Source organism: Muscardinus avellanarius (assembly GCF_963383645.1).
Source record: "Muscardinus avellanarius genome assembly, chromosome: 5".
NCBI classification, from domain to species: Eukaryota; Metazoa; Chordata; class Mammalia; order Rodentia; family Gliridae; genus Muscardinus; species Muscardinus avellanarius.
In genome coordinates, this window is record NC_137790.1 from 62,778,650 (window position 1) to 62,799,261 (window position 20,612).

Consider the following 20,612-nt stretch of genomic DNA (forward strand, 5'->3'; position numbering starts at 1 on the left):
AACAGTTTTAGTCCTTTTAATGATCCAGTCTAACCTATAAACAAGACAGCACAACCAGAGAATCTATAAACACTGGTATTCAGTTTACCTACAATGGAGCCAATGAGGCCAAAGTTACCTTTAGGGTACTTCCTTACTACTCCCCACCCTCACTCTCCATTTACCATAAGGCACAAAGGCTTCTACAAACCTAGTTATTCAGGTCTTTATCCACCTAATGAATCATTATGCAAATTTCCAGGGACCTACCAGTAAGTCAAGGAATTACATGTTTCTCAAGGGCAGGCTGTGACAGACTTCAAATTAACACCTGCCATGTAATCAAAGCCAAATTTTTTTTATTAAATGACACAAAGCAAGCCAGGCGTGGTGGCGCACGTTTGTAATCCTGGAGCTTGAGAGGCGGAGACAAGAGGATCATGCAGGTTCAAAGCCAGCTGCACTGGTTTAAGAGTCCCTGTTTCCAAACAAAAAATATATAAAATAGGTCTGGGAGTGTAGCCTGGAGGTAGAAGGGTTTCCAGGAACCCCAGTACCACCAAAACAAAAAAACAAAAACTTAAATGACACAAAAACTTAAAACTACTCCTAAGTGTTTACTGAACCGAAATGAACTCCAGGGTAATGTAAGACAGAAGCAGCTCTTCTGAGTCTAAGCAGTACTTCCAGGTCTCAGCAGTTCCACTTACAACAGCAGAACACTGAGCCAGCTTGTAAACTGCTTGAAAGTCTCACAAATGAACATCTAAACTCCCATTAAAGCAAAAATGTCATCAATGTCATCTGTCTCCTTAATGGGTCCTGAAGCATTGTGTTTGTATATGTGCATCTTCCTCCACGAGTCAGTTTTATTTTCATTTCTTCTTGTAAGATTTTCATGAATCTGTTTCTCCTTAGTTTGTATGACAGGATTTGAAAGTCTGCTGCTCAAGAGCTGCTTGCTCTTAGGACAGAGATCAGTTCTCTGAAATGTACTGGGTGATAGTCTCCACTTAGCAGTGGTATCTGTAGCACTCTTTGGAGTCCCTTGAGAGAACTGCTGAATTTCCTTTAAAAGAGTTGACTGCAACTTTCTCTGTGGTTTCTTTTGTCTCAGTGGAAATGTGTTCTGTGATCTTCTTTGTCTCAGATGATGCTTTGAAGTTTTGACACCTGAGCCTCGTAGAAGGCAGTTGCAAATAGATGTTTTTATGCATTCTAGTTTCTTTGACAAACTAAAAGAGAAAAAAATCTGAGCTCATTAATATGCAAAATAACTCTCAAGCACTTTTAATATGTTTCCATGGCTTATTTACAAGTCTTGTGTTCAACCTCAGAATCCTAATGAAAAATCAAGAAATAGGAGTCTCAACCCAAATCTGTTTTCAGAGCATAACTTCCCTCTGATTCAGAAACATGTCTCCATTTTGCCTTTAAAGTAAAATCCTACAGCTGCCTAGCAAGGCAGGTGAACTAGTGAGACCTCCGTACTCTAGAGCCAGGGGTTCTCCCTCATACCCGACTACCCAAGCAGGAGTGGAGGAGGGGAAACAGCACAACTTTTAAAATCTGCCATTATGTAGTCATTCGTATCTGAGTGAGAAACTTCATGTTGAGGCAAGAAATGGACAAGGAAAAGGGAATAAAAATGAAGAGGGGGTTTATAAAAAAATGAGAAGGCAAGGCAGACACTGTAAGCCTTGAGCTACTTAATGTGTGATTCATACCATGTCATCCTTGAATCTAGAAAACTCAGAATTCAAACAGCTGACTGTTTTAGGTGTTCCACTTTGGAAAAGAGCGCCACTACCACACAGTTCATAAGTGCCTTGCCAAACTGCCTCATTATGACAGATAAATTTTAAAAGATTAATATAGGTCTGTACTCCTACACCACTTCCTTCTCCTTACTTTTAAAACAAGTATAAAAATTTAAGGAGGCATTACATATAATAGAGTACTTAAGACTTCTGTCTGCAAACCATTTTCTTGTCTTGTAACCTTAACTGGGGAGGTCAGTAGACATTCCGGAATGTCTTACTAAGTTCCCAACCCTAGAAGCAATCCCTTTAGATGATTATAGGCCTTCAGGAGACCCCAACTGTAAAAATCCCTCCATCAGTTCATCCCTAGAAACTGTCCACAACTTCTCCAATGGCTTTTTGTCAAAACCTATTAAAAAACCCTACTACATGCCAATTTTTTTTAAATCAGGTATATCGTTCCATAATTTTTAAAATAAAACCTAAATTTTAGATAGCTATGGTGGTTCATCCACTGAAACCCACTATAAAACCCTGAACTATGGGTCTATAACTACTTATAAGAAAATATAGTAGTTGTGCAGACTATTTCTTGAAGGGTATATAAAGAACTAGTCAGAGTGATGACTGCTTCTGTGAAAAAAGGAATAAGGATCTTTTTTTATCTGTTAGTGTCTTTAGTGTCTCAAATTGTTGCCAGTGGCATCTCTTTTTTTTTTTTTTTCTTCCCTCAGTCTAAATATAAAGCCTTAGTTGGATACGGTGGCATATGCTTGTAATCCTAATTGGGAGGCTGAGTCAGGAGGATCACAAGCCAGCCTCAGTAACTTAGGCCCTTTGCAACTCAGACTCTGTTTCAAAATAAAAGGGCTGGGGGTATAGCTCAGAGGTAGAATGCCCTTGAGTTCCGTTCAAATAACACACACACACACAATGTATATGTTTGTATGTATGTATATCCTCATGTAATGCTTCTTACAGTATTGGCCCACAATCCTAAACAGTTCTATGAGTGTAAGAATCACAAAAAAAGGAAGACATCAGTATGTAGAGAGTGTAACTCCTGTGAACATCAAACTTGACCTGGATCCTAGCAGCCTGTGAGGGCCTGGAGGCAGCGGGCACCTGCTTCTGTTCACACCCTCATCTCGCTGTACTGATGCTGTCTGCAGAAGGGCCACCTCTCTTGACAGAGCATGAATGCACTCAGGACTAGTTTATCTCATATGACTGTGAGCCCCAGACTTAGCACACTACATTTTTAATGTTTCCTCAATGAACTTATGGGACTGCTAAGAAGCATAAATAAATAGGTCCTATTAACCCAAGTATGCCTTCTTTCTTCCAATGTTATAACTGTGCCTATAAAAAAAAAAGCAGCAACTGAGATTGCAGTTTGAGTATATCTCACTTTTAGCACTACCAGGCCTGCTGAAACATCCCATTTTAAAGAAAGGAGGTTTGAACAGAATTGAAAGGAATGTAATTTTTTTTTTAATATAGTTACCTATAACCTTGAGCTTCCAGATGTTTAAACCGGTTACTTTTAAGGAGTTTGTTACCAAGAAAGGTAGCTTGGGCCTTGAGTTTTTTGCTCCTGCACCATATAACTGCCATTTGGATTTCTTCTGAAAGCTGTAGGAAAGTCTTGGCCTCTCGGAACTTTTGCACAAAACTTTTGGCATGAGGAGTTTTTATCACCTTCTGAGAAGAATGTGTGGTTGTCTTCAGTTTGGATTGAGGAGAATATATGAACTCAGAGTTGGCTTCCTGAAAGGTGAAAAGAATATTGAATATGTTAATGACTTACTCATATGACAAGAAAGAATGCTGTCTCCAACAGTTTAAAACAGCTAGACATGGTGGGGCACTCCTGTAATCCCAGTTCTTGGGAAGCAGACACAGGAAGATCATCAGGCTCAGCAACTAAAAACACTCTATTTCTTCTTTTCTTTTTTTTTTTTTTTTTTTTTTGGGCAGTACTGGGGATGGAACCCACGGGCTTTCTACTTCCAAGCTACACCCCCAGCCTTATTTTTTAGCTTTTTTTTTTTTTTTTGAAACAGGGTCTCACTGAGTTGCAAAGGGTCTCACTAAGTAGCTGAGGCTGTCCACAAACCCTGATCCTCCTGTCTCAGCCTCCCAAATGCTGGGATTACAAGCGTGTGCCAAAGCAAGACCCTATTTCAAAATTAAAATTAAAAGGGCCAGAGTTGTAGCTCAGAGTTAGAATGCCCTTATGTTCAATTCCCAGTACCAAAAAAAAAAAAAAAGTTTAAAATGATTGGGATTGGTCTTGTTAAAAAGAAGGAAAATAGTTTACTGAACTTTCCTTTTATCTTAAAAAACTTAATTTTTTATCCACCCCCTTGGTACCAAGACAGGTCCCATTGGCAGTTGAATTAATAGAAACAGGAAATTCAATATAAATCTTCCAACATTTATTTATGTATTTTTGTGGTACTGAAGATTGATCCCAGGGACATTTGACCTCTGAGCTACACCCCCAGGCATTTTTATTTTTCATTTGAAACAAGGTCTGGCTTAGTTGCTAAGGTTAGCCTCAAACCTGCAATCCTATTTCTGCCTCCCAAAGTACTGGGATTACAAATGTGTGCCACTATACCTGGCTTGACACACATGCCTAACAAACAAACAATAATAAAACTCCAAATGATTAAATACTGGTCAAAGCTTAACAGTGGGGAACATCATCACTGGTGGCCTTTAACTGCCCCAGCGCTGGCCTACATGTTTTTCACTTATTCCTATCCCCTGAGTAACCTTCCTCAAAGACTGGGTCATAAATGTTACTGAAAACACTTGAGGGCCCTGCCAAGTATTCAGTAGAGCAGGCCTATATACTGATTAGTGAACATATGCTGAACATGTTACAATTGCTTAAGTGAGCTACATTTTCAATTCCACTAACCATTTCCTAACAAGGCACCTTGATTTCTTCAATCCCATCTTTTTATACCAAGTCAAGCTTGGCAATTATTATTTCTTTATGAAAATATGTCACCTACCATTCAAAGCTTACCTTTCCTAACTTCTCACACTCAAGAACTTAAAAAAGAAACAGAAAAATGTAAAAGTAGAAGCCTATCAATGTTTTGTTCGGTGGTCAATAAACGAAGTTTGCCTTAAAAGTAAACTGAGCAAATTAGTGCCAATTACTAAAATTACAGTAGTGATTATTCTTGAATAAGATGAATGCCAACCAAATGGCTTCAAAACCATCTTATCAAGAGCTGAGTACCTGTAATCCTAGTACTTAGAGGCTAAGACAGGAGGATCACAGGTTCAAAGATAGCCTCAGCAACTTAGAGAGGCCCTCATAAATGGGGCTGGCCGGGCGTGGTGGTGCATGCTTGTAATCCCAGCATTCAGGAGGCTGAGACGGGAGGAACGTGGTTCACGGACAGCCTCAGCTACTTAGTGAGGCCCTCTGCAACTCAGTGAGAGCCGGTTTCAAAATAAAGAATAAAAAATAGGGTAGGGGGTATAGCTCAGAGGTAGAATGCCCCTGGGTTCCACCCCCAGAACTGCAAAAAATTAATTAATTAGTTAATTAATTAAATGGGGCTGGAGTTGTAGCTCAGAAGTAGAATGCCCCTGGGATCAGACCCCATATTCCCCCCCCTTTAAAAAAAAACAGCTTATCTACAAGCAGGTGGAAAGGCTGCAAAGTTACAAGGATCACCAAGCACCACAGTTCTACTTGAGACACAGAACTGAAAAAGTGATTTTATCTTATTTATTTATTTGATGGTACTGGGGATGGAACCCTTCTACCTCTGAGCTACAGTCCCAGACCTATTTTATATTTATTTTGAAACAGGGTCTCTTAAGCCAGCGAGGCTGGCTTCGAACCTGCACGATCCTCCTGTCTCTGCCTCCCAAGCACGGGGATTACAAGTGTGCGCCATCAGGCCCAGCTGAAAAAGTGATTTTAGAGACTGGTATAATAGTAAAGAAACCATAGTGCCACATTTAAATCCCAGCTCTGCCACTTATTTACTGTATGGCCTATACAAGTTTCTTAGCCTTTTTTAATTGGTGCATCATAGTCATACTTTGTGTGTGTGTGTGTGTGTGTGTGTGTGTGTGTGTGTGTGTGTGTGTGTTTGTTACTAGGGATGGAACCCAGGGCATTCTACCTCCGAGCTACACCCCCAGCCCTGTATTTTAGTCTTTTTATTTTTTGAAACAGGGTCTCACTGAGTTGCAAAGGGCCTGGCTAAGTAGCTGAGGCTGTCCGGGAATAGTAATCCTCCAGTCTCCTCTCCCAAATGCTGGGATTATAAGCATGTGCCACCACACCCAGCTGTAGTCATACATCTTAATGGAGTACAAGACGGTAGAGGCGTACATGCACACATCACTCATTTAGCCCTTCCCCAAACCCCTCCTCCAATTTTCTCATCTGAAATACAAAAATAGTAATAAGAGAATCTAACCACCTCCCAGAGCTTTGCTAAGATTACATGAATTAATCATATAATATTTAGAATAATGTCAGGTACAGAAAATACTAGCTATTATTATTCTTCCTCTCTTTGGACTCATGAATTGGGCAAAGTATAACTGTAGAAGCTGGAGTCCCTGTAAAAAGTTCAAGAAAGAATTGAGACTTACTAGAAATTATTAAGGGGTATTAAATAGAATGGAAGAAATAACTCACAAAAGAAACCAGAAGAAGTTTGCAAAATGCAATAAAAGTCAAGTAGTTACTGGGTGAAAAAAGGGTGATGCTGACGTACTTATCTGTTGTTAAGTCAGGAAGAAACAAGATTTATAGGCACTAATAAGAGGAATCATGTTAAAGCTTGAACCTCAACAAGAAGTAAAGAATAGAAGCCCCAGGACAAATACAGATGACATAAAAATAATGACATTTGTCAATGACAGCTAACACCAATTAAATTACCATACTGTAGACTCTGCTGAACACTTTACATGCATTAAAACTATTCCAACCCTCTGAGGTTCGTGCTATTATTACAAAACAAGGATATTGAGAGGCCAGGGAACTTACAGGTCACACAGCTAATACAAACCAAAACTCAGATTCAAACTATCTGACTGCAAAACCCACTCTTAAACTGCACTATGAGCCGTACTATGATGGATTTTATGGTCACTTTAAAATTCTACACAAATTCCTGCTAAAACACTTCTGAAAGCATTCTATTAACTTAATGCATTAAAAATACCCTGCCTTTTTTGTTCAGAAGTACACACCAAGAACCTAGAAGGTATCAGGCTTTGAATTGGGGATAAATAGAAAAGATTCAGTCCCTGTCCTTAGGAAGTAGCAGCTTGTACAAATTAGCACAAAGCACAGCTATATTAAGTTATGCCAGACAAACCTGAGTTGCCTTGTTTTTCAGCTGTTTGCAGAAAGCTTTCACATCAAATCCTGTGGATTTTCCTGTAGAAGAGGAAAAATCAGATACAAAAATGTAGGCAATACAATTTTAAATCTCCAACAAATTCTGAAGTGCATGTTTCTTGCCAAGTTACTTCAAAATTAAATAAGGAATAGAGTAAGCAACAAACTAGGAAGGAACAGAAACAAAATGAAGACCTTTAAGTGCTCAAGCTTAGAAAGCACAGGTATAACCATACTTCTCTAAACATACTCAATGGGGGTTAACATTAAGAAGTAGGATACTGAATTTCTGAACAATGCATAAATATATCATGCTTTCAAGAGTTTCATTTAATTAGAATATGTGCTATATCAAAGCTAATTACCTTTGAAGACTTTTTTGTTCTTTACTGGCTGTCCAAGATCCACATTATCCTGCATATTGATCTTCATTTGTTTAGCATTTTTGGAAATTCTAAGTAAAGAGTCTTCACTAGACAATGGTGACTGTACTTTTGTTAAAAACAGTTTATTTAGCAACTTAGTTACTCCTTTAGCTGCAAAAGCTGTAGGCATTTTTTCCCTAAAGGCGTCAAGATAAGGCTGTCCTAGAAATTCAGTAATATCAGAAGGAAAGGTAAAACCTTTAAAATAAGGCATGGGTTGAATACTTGAGACTTCTTGAAGCAGTCCAAACAATGGCTCATATAAAGAAATCAACCTTCTTAAAACACTTTTATAGAGAACCCTAGGAAGAAAAAGGAGCTCGTGAGTTAGCTAGTAATTATAATACAGGTTAAATAAACTATAAGATTAAAAACTAAATGTAAATAGCTATGAAGTTCTACTACTATAGATTAAAAAAAACTACATGTTATTTGCAAGAAATCAGATTCAGATTAAACATAAAAATGCAAATACAAAATTTTACTAAAAAGCAAAGTACTACCTGGATGTCAAAGGATGCATATACCAGCTTTATGAGTGTTTTTTTTTTTATGATGACGCCAATTTCAGGTCCTTCATATTTCTTATATTATTTTGGTTTCTTAAGCATGTATCATTGTTGTAATTGGCAAAAACTAACTTTTCTCATTATAGAAAAGAGCAACAAAGTTTGGAAATTTTTAAATAATATAATTAATAACTAAAATGGTATTATGTCTGATTAAGACTAAGCAAAATAAACAGCAAGATGAATGGAGATAGTACATGAGCCCTCTAGGTTAAGACATCAATGCATTCGGGAGGCTGAGACCAGAGGATCACAGTTCGCGGACAGTCTCAGCTACTTAGTGAGGCCCTCTGCAACTCAGTGGGGCCCTGTTTCAAAATAAAGAATAAAAAATAGGGCAGAGGGTGTAACTCAGAGGTCAAATGCCCCTGGGTTCCATCCCCAGACCCACCAAAAAAGAAAAAAGAAAAAAGACATTAATGCAAGCTTTAAAATCTCCAAAGTCAGAAAGATCTCAAAATATATACAAAAAATGCAAGAAAATATCTCTGTAGTTTGCAAGTAATCCAAATGTTATTTATATCAACTAAATATGCTTCAGAAACAGTGGTATTTCTAGAGCATGTAAAGAATGTCAAATTTTATTTCTCACTGCCATTAAAAATTAGAAACCAAGTGGCAAAAAGAATCAAGATACAAGCAGCTCAGGAATAAGATCCTTTCAAATAGTCCATTGCAACATAATTACTACCATAAATTTCTTATTATTCTGGTTCCTAAATCATAGGAATTCATTTGTTTGGTTATTTAGTGTTAGGCTGATCTCAAAGCTTCAGAAAGGAAGCCTATGCCTGTGACAGAACCATCAGCACATAGCTTCCCAATCTACCACAGATCACACAAAGGGAACTCTGTATCACCTTCTGCATTCCATGGGAAAACAATATGAAATGAAAACTACTAAAAAGAAACCTAGGTTGAAGCCTGACATAGTGGCATATGATTGTAATCTCAGTACCTAGATGTCTGAGACACGAGGATCACAGGTTCGTGGCCAGCCTCAGCTACTTCATAAGGCCCTCCGAAACTGAGTGAGGCCCTATTTCAAAATAAGGAATAAAAAATAGGGCTAGATGTTTAGCTTGGAAACAGAATGCCTGTGGGTTCAAACCCTAGTACCACAAAAAAGAAAGAAAGAAAGAAAGAAAGAAAGAAAGAAAGAAAGAAAGAAAGAAAGAAAGAAAGAAAGAAAGAAAGGAAGGAAGGAAGAAAGAGAAACAAACCTAGGTTGAGGTAGAGAAATATAAAAGAAATGAAGGATGTCAAAGATATATACATACCATAATCTGCTCACCAGCCCAATCATCACAAGGTTCAAAATAATGAACTCTTGTAAACCTAGATGTTTCACAGTCCAGCTGGAAAGTCAATTTAAGGTGGGAAAACAACTAAATTAATTTGGGTTTTGCTAGGTATAATTAGGAAAGAAGAAAGGGGAAGTAAAAGGAATCTTCTTAAAGTTATTATATCCTTAAATCCATCTGTCATGTAAACTTAAAAATACAGTAATATACACTGCTAGAGCAATTTAGTTTCTAAGATGAAGAATTTCTAGCTGTCAATGTTCTTAGGATAATTAATGCTACATGGAGATAGGGGAGTCTCACAATGGCTAGAGATAGCAATTACTGGGAAAACGAGGCCAAGAAACAAAATTTTAAGAATTCACAGAGGTTGTAATGCCTAGAGAGCCTAAACTTTCAAAATAAACAGTTAAGCCGGCAAGGTGGTGCATGCCTGTAACCCCAGCATTTGGGAGACTGAGACAGGAGGATCGTGGTTCAGTCAGCTATTTAGTGAGGCCCTCTACAACATAGTGAAACCCTGTTTCAAAATAAAGAACATAAAATAGGGCTAGGAGTGTAGATGAGAGGTAGAATGCATCCCCAGTACCAAAAAAAAAAAAAAAAAGAAAAAGAAAAAGAAAAAGAAAAAAAGAAAGAGTTAGAAAAGGCCACACAATTCTCTCTAAAGAAAGAATTTCAGTAGATTCAAGGATACAGAAAAGCCTTGCAGCAGCAGTCCAACAAGCGTAATAATAACTTGCAGGCTCCCAAAATTTTCATCAGCACCAACTCCACCACTGGCTGGCTGGGGATAACACACACTTTGGCAGTTACAGGCTGGTTTTCACTTGATAAAAACAGAGAAGGACATTAATTTCAATTTTAAACACAAAGCATTTCCATAGTGCTTTTCAAGTAAAGACTTGCCTTAATCTCAATCTGAGGAAGTTATACTTAATGACAACCCCTGATGTCTCAATATAACTGTTATCACCCTAATTTTTTTTTGGGGGGGTGGAACCCAAGGGTATTCTATATCCAAGCTACAACCCCAGCCCTATTTTTTATTCTTTATTTTGAAACAGGGTCTCACTGATTTGCAAAGAGCCTCACTACATAGCTGAGGCTGTCTGCGAACCTCTATCCTCCTGTCTCAGCCTCCCGAATCCCAGAATTATAAGCATGCACCACCACACCTGGCTATCACCCTGATTTTCAATGTTACTCCAGACCCTCCCATGGAGGGAGATCTATTGCCACAGATACCAGATGCCATTTACTAAAAGAAATGTGTACAGCTGACTTATAATTCGCTCTATCCCAAACCGAGGAGAGAAAATCCGAAGGGAGATCACAACAGGACATCAAATTCCCTGCCTACCACATCACAAACAATGAACCACCTACTTGGAAGAAAACAACTCAGACAGCTCTTCAATTGAGCTTTCCAAATTCATGTTTTTTAAACGTTTTAAACATTGTTCAACCTGAAAGAAAAGAGCAGCTCAAATTAGTATAGTTAGTATAATACAGATGGAGTCACTAATAGGACCAAGAGAGCACAGAAATCAGATTTTCAGAGTATGGAAACATGCTAAATACCACTGAATACCTAATGGTAAAGAAATCCAAAGCCCACCAGAATTGCTTCTGGCTACAAATATGGAGTTTATCTAGCCCCCCAAATTTCTCAAATACAGTAATGATTAAGAAATTACTATACTGGGCTGGAGAAGTGGCTCAGTGGTAAAATACTTGCTTACCGTGCATGAGGCCCTGAGTTTAATCCCTAGCATCACAAAAATAAAAAAGGAATAAATTACTATACGTCAAAACATGCTTGATCCTATAAAGAGAGCCAAAAAGAAGCTATAATGAGTATATGATAATTCTCAAGATTATAATTTTTCTGAGGCATATAATTTATGATAGTGAAGCTACTAAAACAATATAGTAAATTATTAACCACTAAATTTAAACAGTCTATAAGTGCCACAGAGATGAGGAAAGTGACTTAGTAAATGAACTAATGTTATCTAAAGACCTGCTACATGCAAGGCATGCTGGGATGTAAAATGGTTTGAGACATTTCCCAATTTCTAGTCATAAAAATAAAATGACATAAAATATTTAACTAGGTGATAAAATAAAGATATATTTTATGTAAAGTTGCAATCCTTTATTTTTCTCCATAGCACTTACCACCATCTGACATACCATTAATTGGCTGATTGACTGATACACTGTATTTCTCTCCAAACTATACTGTTAGTTCCACAATACACTTTGTCCATTTCATTCACAATTATACCCAGTTCTTAGCACAGTACTGAGTTGGCATTCAACACCATTTTTTATCAAGAAAAAAAAAAGTGATGTATTTACAAAATGCTCTAAGAATTCTATAGTCATCAGGAAATACCACACATACAAGGGACTGTAACCACACTTTGAGGATGTAAAAACCTGGACACAGCCGGACATGATGGTGCAAGGCCTGTAACCTCAGTACTTGGGAGGCTGAGACAGGAGGCTGAAACAGGAGGTTTCAAGACCAGCCTCAGAAACTTAGCAAGGCTCTTAGCAATCTCATGAGATCCTGTTTCCAAATAAAATATGAAATAGGGCTAGGGGTACCGCTTGGAGATAGAATGCCCTTGAGTTCATACACCCCAACACACACACACACACACACACACACACACACACACACACGAAAAGAAGTGGATGAGCACTGATACTGGGTAACAACAGTATCTTCCTAGAGCTAAATACATACTATTGAAAATTGAATCAAAGTTATGAATTCTATATTAACATCATAGTTTCCAGAATTATGGAGGAAATAATCCTTAAATTCTCTGGGGCCAACTCCTATCATTTTTTAATTTTTAAATCTGGACAAACCAAGAAGGTAATGTACTTGGATAACAAGTAAATAAACAATGGTTCAAGAAAAAAAAAATTGAGAACCTGGGCAAGAGAAAAAACATAAAAACAGTTCTCACATACTCTAAGAAGAGAAATATATTTTCTGTGCTCCACAGAAGAAAAATAAAAATATATTATTTGCTCCATTTGGGGGTAATGTTAGAGAAAGGCTAAATTCTAGTGCCTAGCTTTTGAAAAAATAAAAAATAGCAAAACAGAAAAAAGTAAATCTTAAAGTATGTGAATGTTTTCTGTAAATTGAAATGTTAAGCAGATACAAGGCAGCAGTCACGATAACAAGAGTAGTTGCAATAGCAAGATACATGTTCCATACCAAGGGGTTACAGAAAACATAATGCATACACAGTAGCTGTACCACAATGCAGACTGTATTAAATACAGTAAGAGAAATACAAGAAGGCCCAGATAGCAAAAAATCAAAAACACAAAAATGCAACTTAAAACAGGATTGCCATAATATGCACTAATATTACACCTTGGCTGGGTGTGGTGGCGCACACTTGTAATCCTTGCGCTTGGGAGGCTGAGACAAGAGGATCGCACAGGTTCAAAGCCCGCCTCAGCTACTTAGTGAGGCTCTCAACAACTTATTGAGACCCTGTTTCCAAATAAAGTATAAAATAGGTCTGGGAGTATAGCCCAGAGGTAGAAAAGCCCCTGGGTTCAACCCCCATTACCACAAAAAATAAATAAATAATACTAATATTATACCTTAGAAAGAAGATTATCACTGCCAAGGATTAAAATGGGTCTTAGAGGACAAGAAAGCCTTCCACAGACAAGAAAAGGCTGAGGTTTTTAAACTTAGAGGAGATCAAGGACTCAGAAGAGGAAACAAACATGGTGAGCAAGTAGATTCCTTAGCACAGGTTGGTTGGAATACGAGATATGCTGGAGAAGGCTGATGAGGCTAGACCACAGCAGATCGCATACGTCAAGCTCAGGAGCTTGGTCTTTATTCGGGACCCAATGGAAAACTATTAAACATCAGTTATTTTTAAGACAATCAACCTGCTTTTGGTACACAGAATATGCCAGGAGGTGGAAAAGACTAAATGAGGAAACATCTGTTAGGACAATAAGACAACTCTAAGTTAACAAGGTCTAAAACAAGAATAGGCAGCCAGAACTGAAGACAAGACGAGATGCAGAAAAAGCTCTGACTTATCAGTTGACTACATAAATGGAAGAAACAGAGGCAAAAGAACAACAAAAATTTTTTGACTGGGTAATTACTCACAACCTGGAAACCAGGAGGAAAAATACATTCAATCTAAGAGTTACCAAATTTGCTTTTGGATTAGGAGACTCAGGTAAAAGGTACCCTTGAAAGAAAACAAAGTAAAAGACCACACGATCCCAGATATTTCTTTGATGAACAAATCTTCATCCTTTTTGTCTTTTTTTTTTTTTTTGCGGGTCTGGGGATGGAACCCAGGGGCATTTGACCTCCGAGTTACACCCCCTGCCCTATTTTTTATTCTTTATTTTGAAACCGGGTCTCACTGAGTTGCAAAGGGCCTCACTAAGTAGATGAGGCTGTCCGCGAACCACGATCCTCCGGTCTCAGTCTCCCAAATGCTGGGATTACAAGTGTACGCCACCACACCTGGCTCTTCTTTTTGTCATATGTAATGGAAGTAGAAAATTAACCAGAAAGTATGAACCTGCAAGGTTAGAAACCATGTCTGTCTGTTTCACTCCTATATACCCAGTACCAAGTACAGTGCCTGGAACAAATAAACTTGTAAAAAAATACTTGTAAGGAGGTTCTGTCAAACAATGATAGCAGCACACTGGACTACTAAAAACTATTGACAGAATTAAAAAAGTGAATGAACGACTACACACATAAGGGACCCAGCTTAAGAGGCTCTACTTTATTGTGTAATCCAAACTAGACGGCCCAACTGTATTTTAAGCTCCAGAAATTATATGCAACAGTTTTATATCAAAACTTGTTATACATGCCGGGCGTGGTGGCGCACGCTTGTAATCCCCGCGCTTGGGAGGTGGAGACAGGAGGATTGTGCAGGTTCGAAGCCAGACTCGCTGGCTTAAGAGACCCTGTTTCAAAATAAAAATATAAAATAGGTCTGGGAGTGTAGCCCGGAGGTAGAAGGGTTCCACCTCTAGTACCACCAAAAAAACCAAAAAACTTGTTATACATCCATTTACTCCAACATGCTGATTATGTACCCCACAATAAGCCATAACTTTCTTTTTTTCTGGTTTGAGAATTTAAATAATGTTCATAAAATTGTTTCTTAATGTCCAACACCATTATCTTGATCAAATCACTTATCTCTGACCAAGCAAAGATAATGTTTACATACATTACACATAATGAAGAACATTTTTACTTTCCCACTAAGAATGAATGAGAAAGAATTAATCTACATGTATATATTTCCTTCCAAACAATAGTAATTTCTAAAAATGGTTTCAAGTGGCAGCATGATCTACACCTTCACAGAGTAACAGGCTGGCTATGGAGCACAGAGCAGCCTCCTCACCTGTTTGAGGGCCAGATGAGGTTTGTGGCGGCCCATTCTGTTGTGATTGCTGTAAAGGACTGCACATAGCACATCTACTTCTGCATTTAAGGTTTGGCTCTTCAGCGACAGTGTGACCAGATGGCATTCTTTAATTATAGCTGCGATGCAGAGGTCTAAAGCAGAAATATTAAATACCTTATAGTAAAATATACTAAAAGAAGTATCTTACTTACTTTAAAGGAATTTTTTTAAAAAGCTAATATAATCAGCCTCAACTATACAAGCATAATGAAGGATAGTTAAGTACATGAGAAGCTGGAAAATGGTGACAGATGATAAAAGCTCCAAGAAGTCATTAATATCTGTTAAGCAAGAATTTATTTATTTATTTATTTATTTATTTATTTATTTATTCATTTATTTTTGGTGGTACTGGGGTTCTACCTCCAGGCTACACTCCCAGACCTATATTTATATATATTTTTTGGAAACGGGGTCTCTTAAGCCAGCTGTCTCCGCCTCCCAAGAGTGGGGATTTCAAGCGTGCGCCACCACGCCCGGCAAGAATTTATATTTTTACATGGCATTTTTACCATGACAATGAATACTTTGCAGTCAGTCATTTGAGGTACTCTTATACCTAAGTACCTTCAACCTGGGCACATGTTTTCTGCTTCTCTAAATTCTGTTTTGCTATGCACATAAATGAGACAGAATGAACAAAGTCACAGCCTTCAAAGTAAAAAAAAAAAAAAAAAAAAAAAAAAACAACCTGTATTTGGACATTATCTTAAGAAAGACAAGAAAACAATCTGTATTTGGACATTATCTTAAGAAAGACAAGAATCTGCAGTCAGCCCTCCCTATCCATGGGCTCCACATTTGGGGATTCAACCAACCTCATATGAAAAAAAGGTGAGAAAAAGTTCACCTGTACTAAATATGTACAGATTTTCCTTGTCATTATTCCCTAGAGAGTGTTAACATTGTGTTTAGGTATCATAACTAGAGATGTTTAAAGGATGTGTATAGGTTATATGCAAACGCTACATCATTTTATATAAAGACTGAGCATCTGCAGACTTCTGGTATACAAGGGTTTCCAGGAACCAATCCCCTATGGCACTGTTCTCAGAAAAGAGAAACCACCATGGCCACTGAAGTTGTATTATTTGATGAATGCCTGCCTAACTGAACTTCAGTGCCCAGATGTTTCCTATTCTGAAAAGCTGTGAAATAGATGAAGTTAACGCTATGTCTCTTAAGGGGACACAAGGGCAGGTTTCTACATAACATGTGGAGTTCTCTTACTGTTTCAACTATCTGGAAACAATCTTTGGGATGAAGAGTGAGATGATAAATTTCCCCTGCTTAATAGAAATCCTGTTAAATACATTTTTAATAGAGGAAGAAGGAAGATTAACCTGTAAACTGGGAGAATGGACAGATGGGGAGGGCATGGTGATTTGCCAGGTTGCACTGAATTTTAATAACTGCTACCATTTGAGTGTCAATCTGCCAATACCAGGCAGAGTTTCAAATGCTGTGTCTATAGAATCAACTCTCATTCCCCAAGACAGCCTTAGGAAGTTTCCTAATACCACTAAAAAGTAAGCTAAACAGGGCGTGGTGGCACGTGCTTGTAATCCTAGTACTTGGGGAGGCTGAAACAGGAGATCCCAGGTTCAAATCCAGCCTCTGCAACTTAGTGAGGCTCTCCACAACTTAGCCAGACCCTGCTTCTAAATAAAAATAAAATAGGTCGGGAGGTATAGCCCGGAGATAGAAGGTCCCTGGTTCCATCCTCAGTATCTTTCTCTCTCACACACACAGTGGGCTGAGGTACAAAAAAAATTTTCCCCAGACTCCTACCTACTATACCCTACTGCAATAATATGTTGATAAAGCACCGTATTTCACAGCGCACTCTGCTCTAATTTACATCTTGCGATCTATCGCCCAGGAGACAAGCTCCCTTTTACAGTAAGGAGCTGGAGGACCAGGAAGATTGGTTTAAGCCACCATTGGTGGTGACGGCGCCAGCTCCCGGCAGGCGCGGGAAGAGTGAGCTCCAAGAGTGAGCGGGAAGAGGACCTCGGCAGCGCACGGACCCGCGAGCTGGGCTCCGGCCGGACCCCGCCCCGCCCGACCCTGCGCCGGCCGCCGCTCCCGGGAGCTCCCGTCGCGCCCCGCGCGCCTTCCCAGCGGCCCCCGCGCCCCGGAAGTCCGGCCCGTCTGCGTGCGCTGCCGCCGCCCTCCGCGCGACCCTCGCTCACCCAGGGCGGCGCCCGGGGCCCGCACGGTCAGCGTGCTGCGGCTCCCGGCTTTGGGGATCCTCACGCGGTTCCAGGGCTCCGAGCCGAGCGGACGGTCGGCAGCCATCGTGGGCCGGAGAGGGCCTGGGGTGGGCGGGGTGCGGCGAGACCGGCGGAGCGGCCGAGAGGAAGCTGCCTGGGAGGGTGGGAGGAGGGGCGGGGCGGGGCGGAGGGGCGGGGCCTGGGGCGGAACCCTGGGATTGGACAGTTAAGTGTGGACTGAGAAAGACCCAGACACTCTTCCAGCCCTATTACCAAATCCTGCATATCAAAAGGATATATGCAGGCGCACGCCTGTAATCCCAGTATTTGGGAGGTTGAGACAGGAGGATCACGAGTTCGAGACCAGCCTTAGCAATTCAGTGAGATTCAGCAACCTAGCAAGACCCTGTTTCAAAGAAAAAGGCTGGAGGTGTAGCTCGAAGGTAGAATGTCCCCGGGTTCCATAAAAAAAAAAAAAAAAATTTTTTTTAATCTTTTGGAGAGAGTTTTTTAGTGGAACTATCTCCGTGCTGCTCAATCAGAATTTCTGGAAACAGAGTGAGGAAACTGAAATCCCCGGTCTGTGCCTCAGGGTATTTTGAGGCACAACTAAGTAAGTTTAGAACTACTTGCAGGCCTTGTACAGATGTGGAAATTGAGGCCCAATCCCAACTCCACCTTATATATTAGGAGCAAGGAAGAACTGAAATAACGTTTATACAAGATGTGGAGATTGTAACCAAGGAGGGGTTCACTTTTGAATAGTGAAGGAATGCTCCATCATACCTCAAATAACAGCATCCATCAGATAAGTCCATCACATCAAAGAAACCTGGAGGACCTCTGACCATCATCCCCCCCCCTTCTCCATCTATGTTCAAGACAAAATACTATTCCAAACTCTGCTGATTCTTATTGCTGTAGGTGTTTTGCTTTTTGTTTTGTTACTGGGTAGTGAATCAAGGGCAGTCTAACCTCCAAGCCACACCCCCAACTTTTTATTTTTTTGTTTTAAAACAGGTCCCACTAAGTTGCTGAGGCTGAACCTACAGTCCTCCTTTTGAGCCTCCCAAGTATTGGGAGCACAGGCCTGTTCCACCACACCCAGTTTACCAGTGGTTCTTTAATCCTCAATCACAGATGATCCCATACTTATATACTTAAGATTCCTGCTATAATCAGATTCTAGTTCTAGTTCTAATTCTAATTTACTACCTCTGATCTCAGGAAACTTCTCAACTCCTTCTGACCTTACTATCTATGGGTAAAATGAAAATGGGTATTACCTCACAGGGCTATAAGTGCATAACAGTGCCTGGCATACAAACAATAAACATTTATTCTTACTGTAATTAATACTGTTTATGTTAATACCCTAACAGAAGTAGTGTTGCCTTACTGAAAGACTTTCCATGCTCTCCGTGTGTTTTTGTACATAATACTTCCTCTACCTGAACCATCCCTCTGAAACAGTCTCCCTTCCCCAGCTGCAGGGTCAATCACCTTTAGTAATTCTTCCTGAACACCTCTATCCTTGCTCTATAACTTGATCTAGAGGCCCTTTACTGTATTACCACAGTGATCATCTTTAGTAATTCTTCCTGAACACCCCAATCCTCACTCTATAACTTAATCTAGAGGCCCATTTAATGTATTACCACAGTGACCTATGTTGTCTGCATATTAGTTTCCTCTTGCTGCTGTAACAATTTGCCACAAATTTTGAGGCTTGAAACAACACACAGTTGTATTTCTAGAAGCCAGAAATCAAAACTCAGTATCACAGGACTAAAGTTGGCAGGGCTGCTTCCTTCTGGGGGTTTTAGGAAAAATTTCCTTGCTTGTAAATTTTCAGCTTCTAGTGGCTGGCTGCCTTCATTTCTTGGCTCAGGACCTCACCTTCCATCTTCAAAGCCAACAACATAGTAACCTCCAATCTCCCTGCTCCTTTTCCCTCTCCCTCCTGCAGACCTTCCTCTTTAAGACACCCTTGTGATGACACTGGGCCCACCAAGATAATCAGGAAAATCTCCCCATCTTGGGAATCCTTAATTGCATCTACAAAATCTCTTCTGCAATGTAAGATAACATATTTACAAAATGTGGACATCAGAATGTGAACATCTTTGGGTGACCATTTTTCAGCCTCTCTCACAGAATGTACCTCACTACATTGTATTTGTGTGTCTATATGTCTCCTCAGTGGTTTGTGACTTAAAGAAGTACTCTTGATCTTATAGCTCAATGGCAGAATAAGAGAATAGATGCTGCTTGAATAGAGTTCTTGAAGGATGAATAGGAATTCCTCAGACAGTTAAGAGAAGATGACTATTCCTGAAAGGTGTTAAGTAGCCTGAGTTTGAAGAATTGGAGTGAGTATTGTGGGAGCCTGATGTGTGCTGAGGGATGAAGCTGGAAGTACCAGTATCAAATCATGGGCAGAATTTGGATTTTATTCTGAAGACTTGTGATTCTTAAATTTGTCCGATCGTCAGATTACCTGGATATTTTTAAAAAATAGAAAGTTCAGCTACCACTGTAGACAATTTTATTCATTAGCTGTGAATAGGGTTGTGGGTTGTGTGTGTGTGTGTGTGCGCGCGTGCATGCGCATGTGTGTGTGTGTGTGTGTTTGTGTGTTTAAAGGTTCTTGTGATCATCGTCTGGGTTGAGGTGCCCTTACTGCAGGTGATAAAAAAAGAGTCACTTGTTGAGTCTTAGGGCAGTTTGTGTCTGGTCACCTCCCATCAGAGGAAAAGCACTGACAACAGATTTGAAAAGGAAGAGGCTAGAGGTATGAAGACCAGGTAGGAGTCTATTACAAAAGCTGAGGATAGAAATAATGAAATCCTAAGCCGGACGTGGTGCACACGCTTGTAATCCCAGCATTTGGAAGGCTGAGAAAGGAAGCTTGTGGTTTGAGGACAGCCTCAGCTACTTAGTGAGGCCCTTTGCAACTCAGTAAGACCCTGTTTCAAAATAAAGAATAAAAATAGGGCTGGGAGTGTAGTTTGGAGTTAGAGTGCCCCTGGGTTCCATCCCTAGTACTGCAAAAAAAAAAAAAAAAAAAAGTAATCCTAAGCCTTCTAGCACTGGTAATGGAGATAGAAAGTATGAACACACACACACACACTTGTGTGTATATGAGTGTGTATGTACATATATATGTAGTTTTTCAATATTTACATGTCTAGGATGACTTCCATATTTCCACCTTGAGTTTGAGAAATGTTGTTAAGAAGAACAAATTTAGATAGATGGTAGGAAGAATGACATAAATCTTGAAATTTGAGATTGCACATATACTTTCTAAAAGATAATGTCCAATTTACCAGTTGAATAGATAGCTCAAATGTGATTGAGTAGAAACAATGAATATAAAATAATGCCCTTTGAAGCTTACCTGAGAAGGGAAGACAGAGTTGATGTGCTGCTGGAGAACTGC

General features: G+C 39.5%; 1 protein-coding gene across 3 annotated transcripts; it reads right to left on the bottom strand.

Annotated features, from left to right (window-relative positions):
* Window positions 1-745: 745 nt before the first annotated feature.
* RMP64 (ribonuclease MRP subunit p64) lies at window positions 746-17,252 on the bottom strand (the record flags this gene model as incomplete). Of its 3 annotated transcripts, XM_080695583.1 has the most annotated exons (9): window positions 746-1,214; window positions 3,250-3,512; window positions 7,118-7,179; window positions 7,506-7,867; window positions 9,415-9,492; window positions 10,136-10,267; window positions 10,828-10,907; window positions 14,889-15,043; window positions 17,147-17,252. In XM_080695583.1, 9 exons carry the CDS (start codon window positions 17,250-17,252, stop codon window positions 746-748), a joined length of 1,707 nt encoding a protein of 568 aa, XP_080551709.1. The 3 variants fall into 3 exon arrangements, with proteins under 3 accessions (XP_080551709.1, XP_080551710.1, XP_080551711.1); XM_080695584.1 differs by lacking the exons at window positions 9,415-9,492; window positions 10,136-10,267; XM_080695585.1 differs by lacking the exons at window positions 14,889-15,043; window positions 17,147-17,252 and having other exon boundaries at window positions 10,136-10,225; window positions 10,828-10,877.
* Window positions 17,253-20,612: the final 3,360 nt, after the last annotated feature.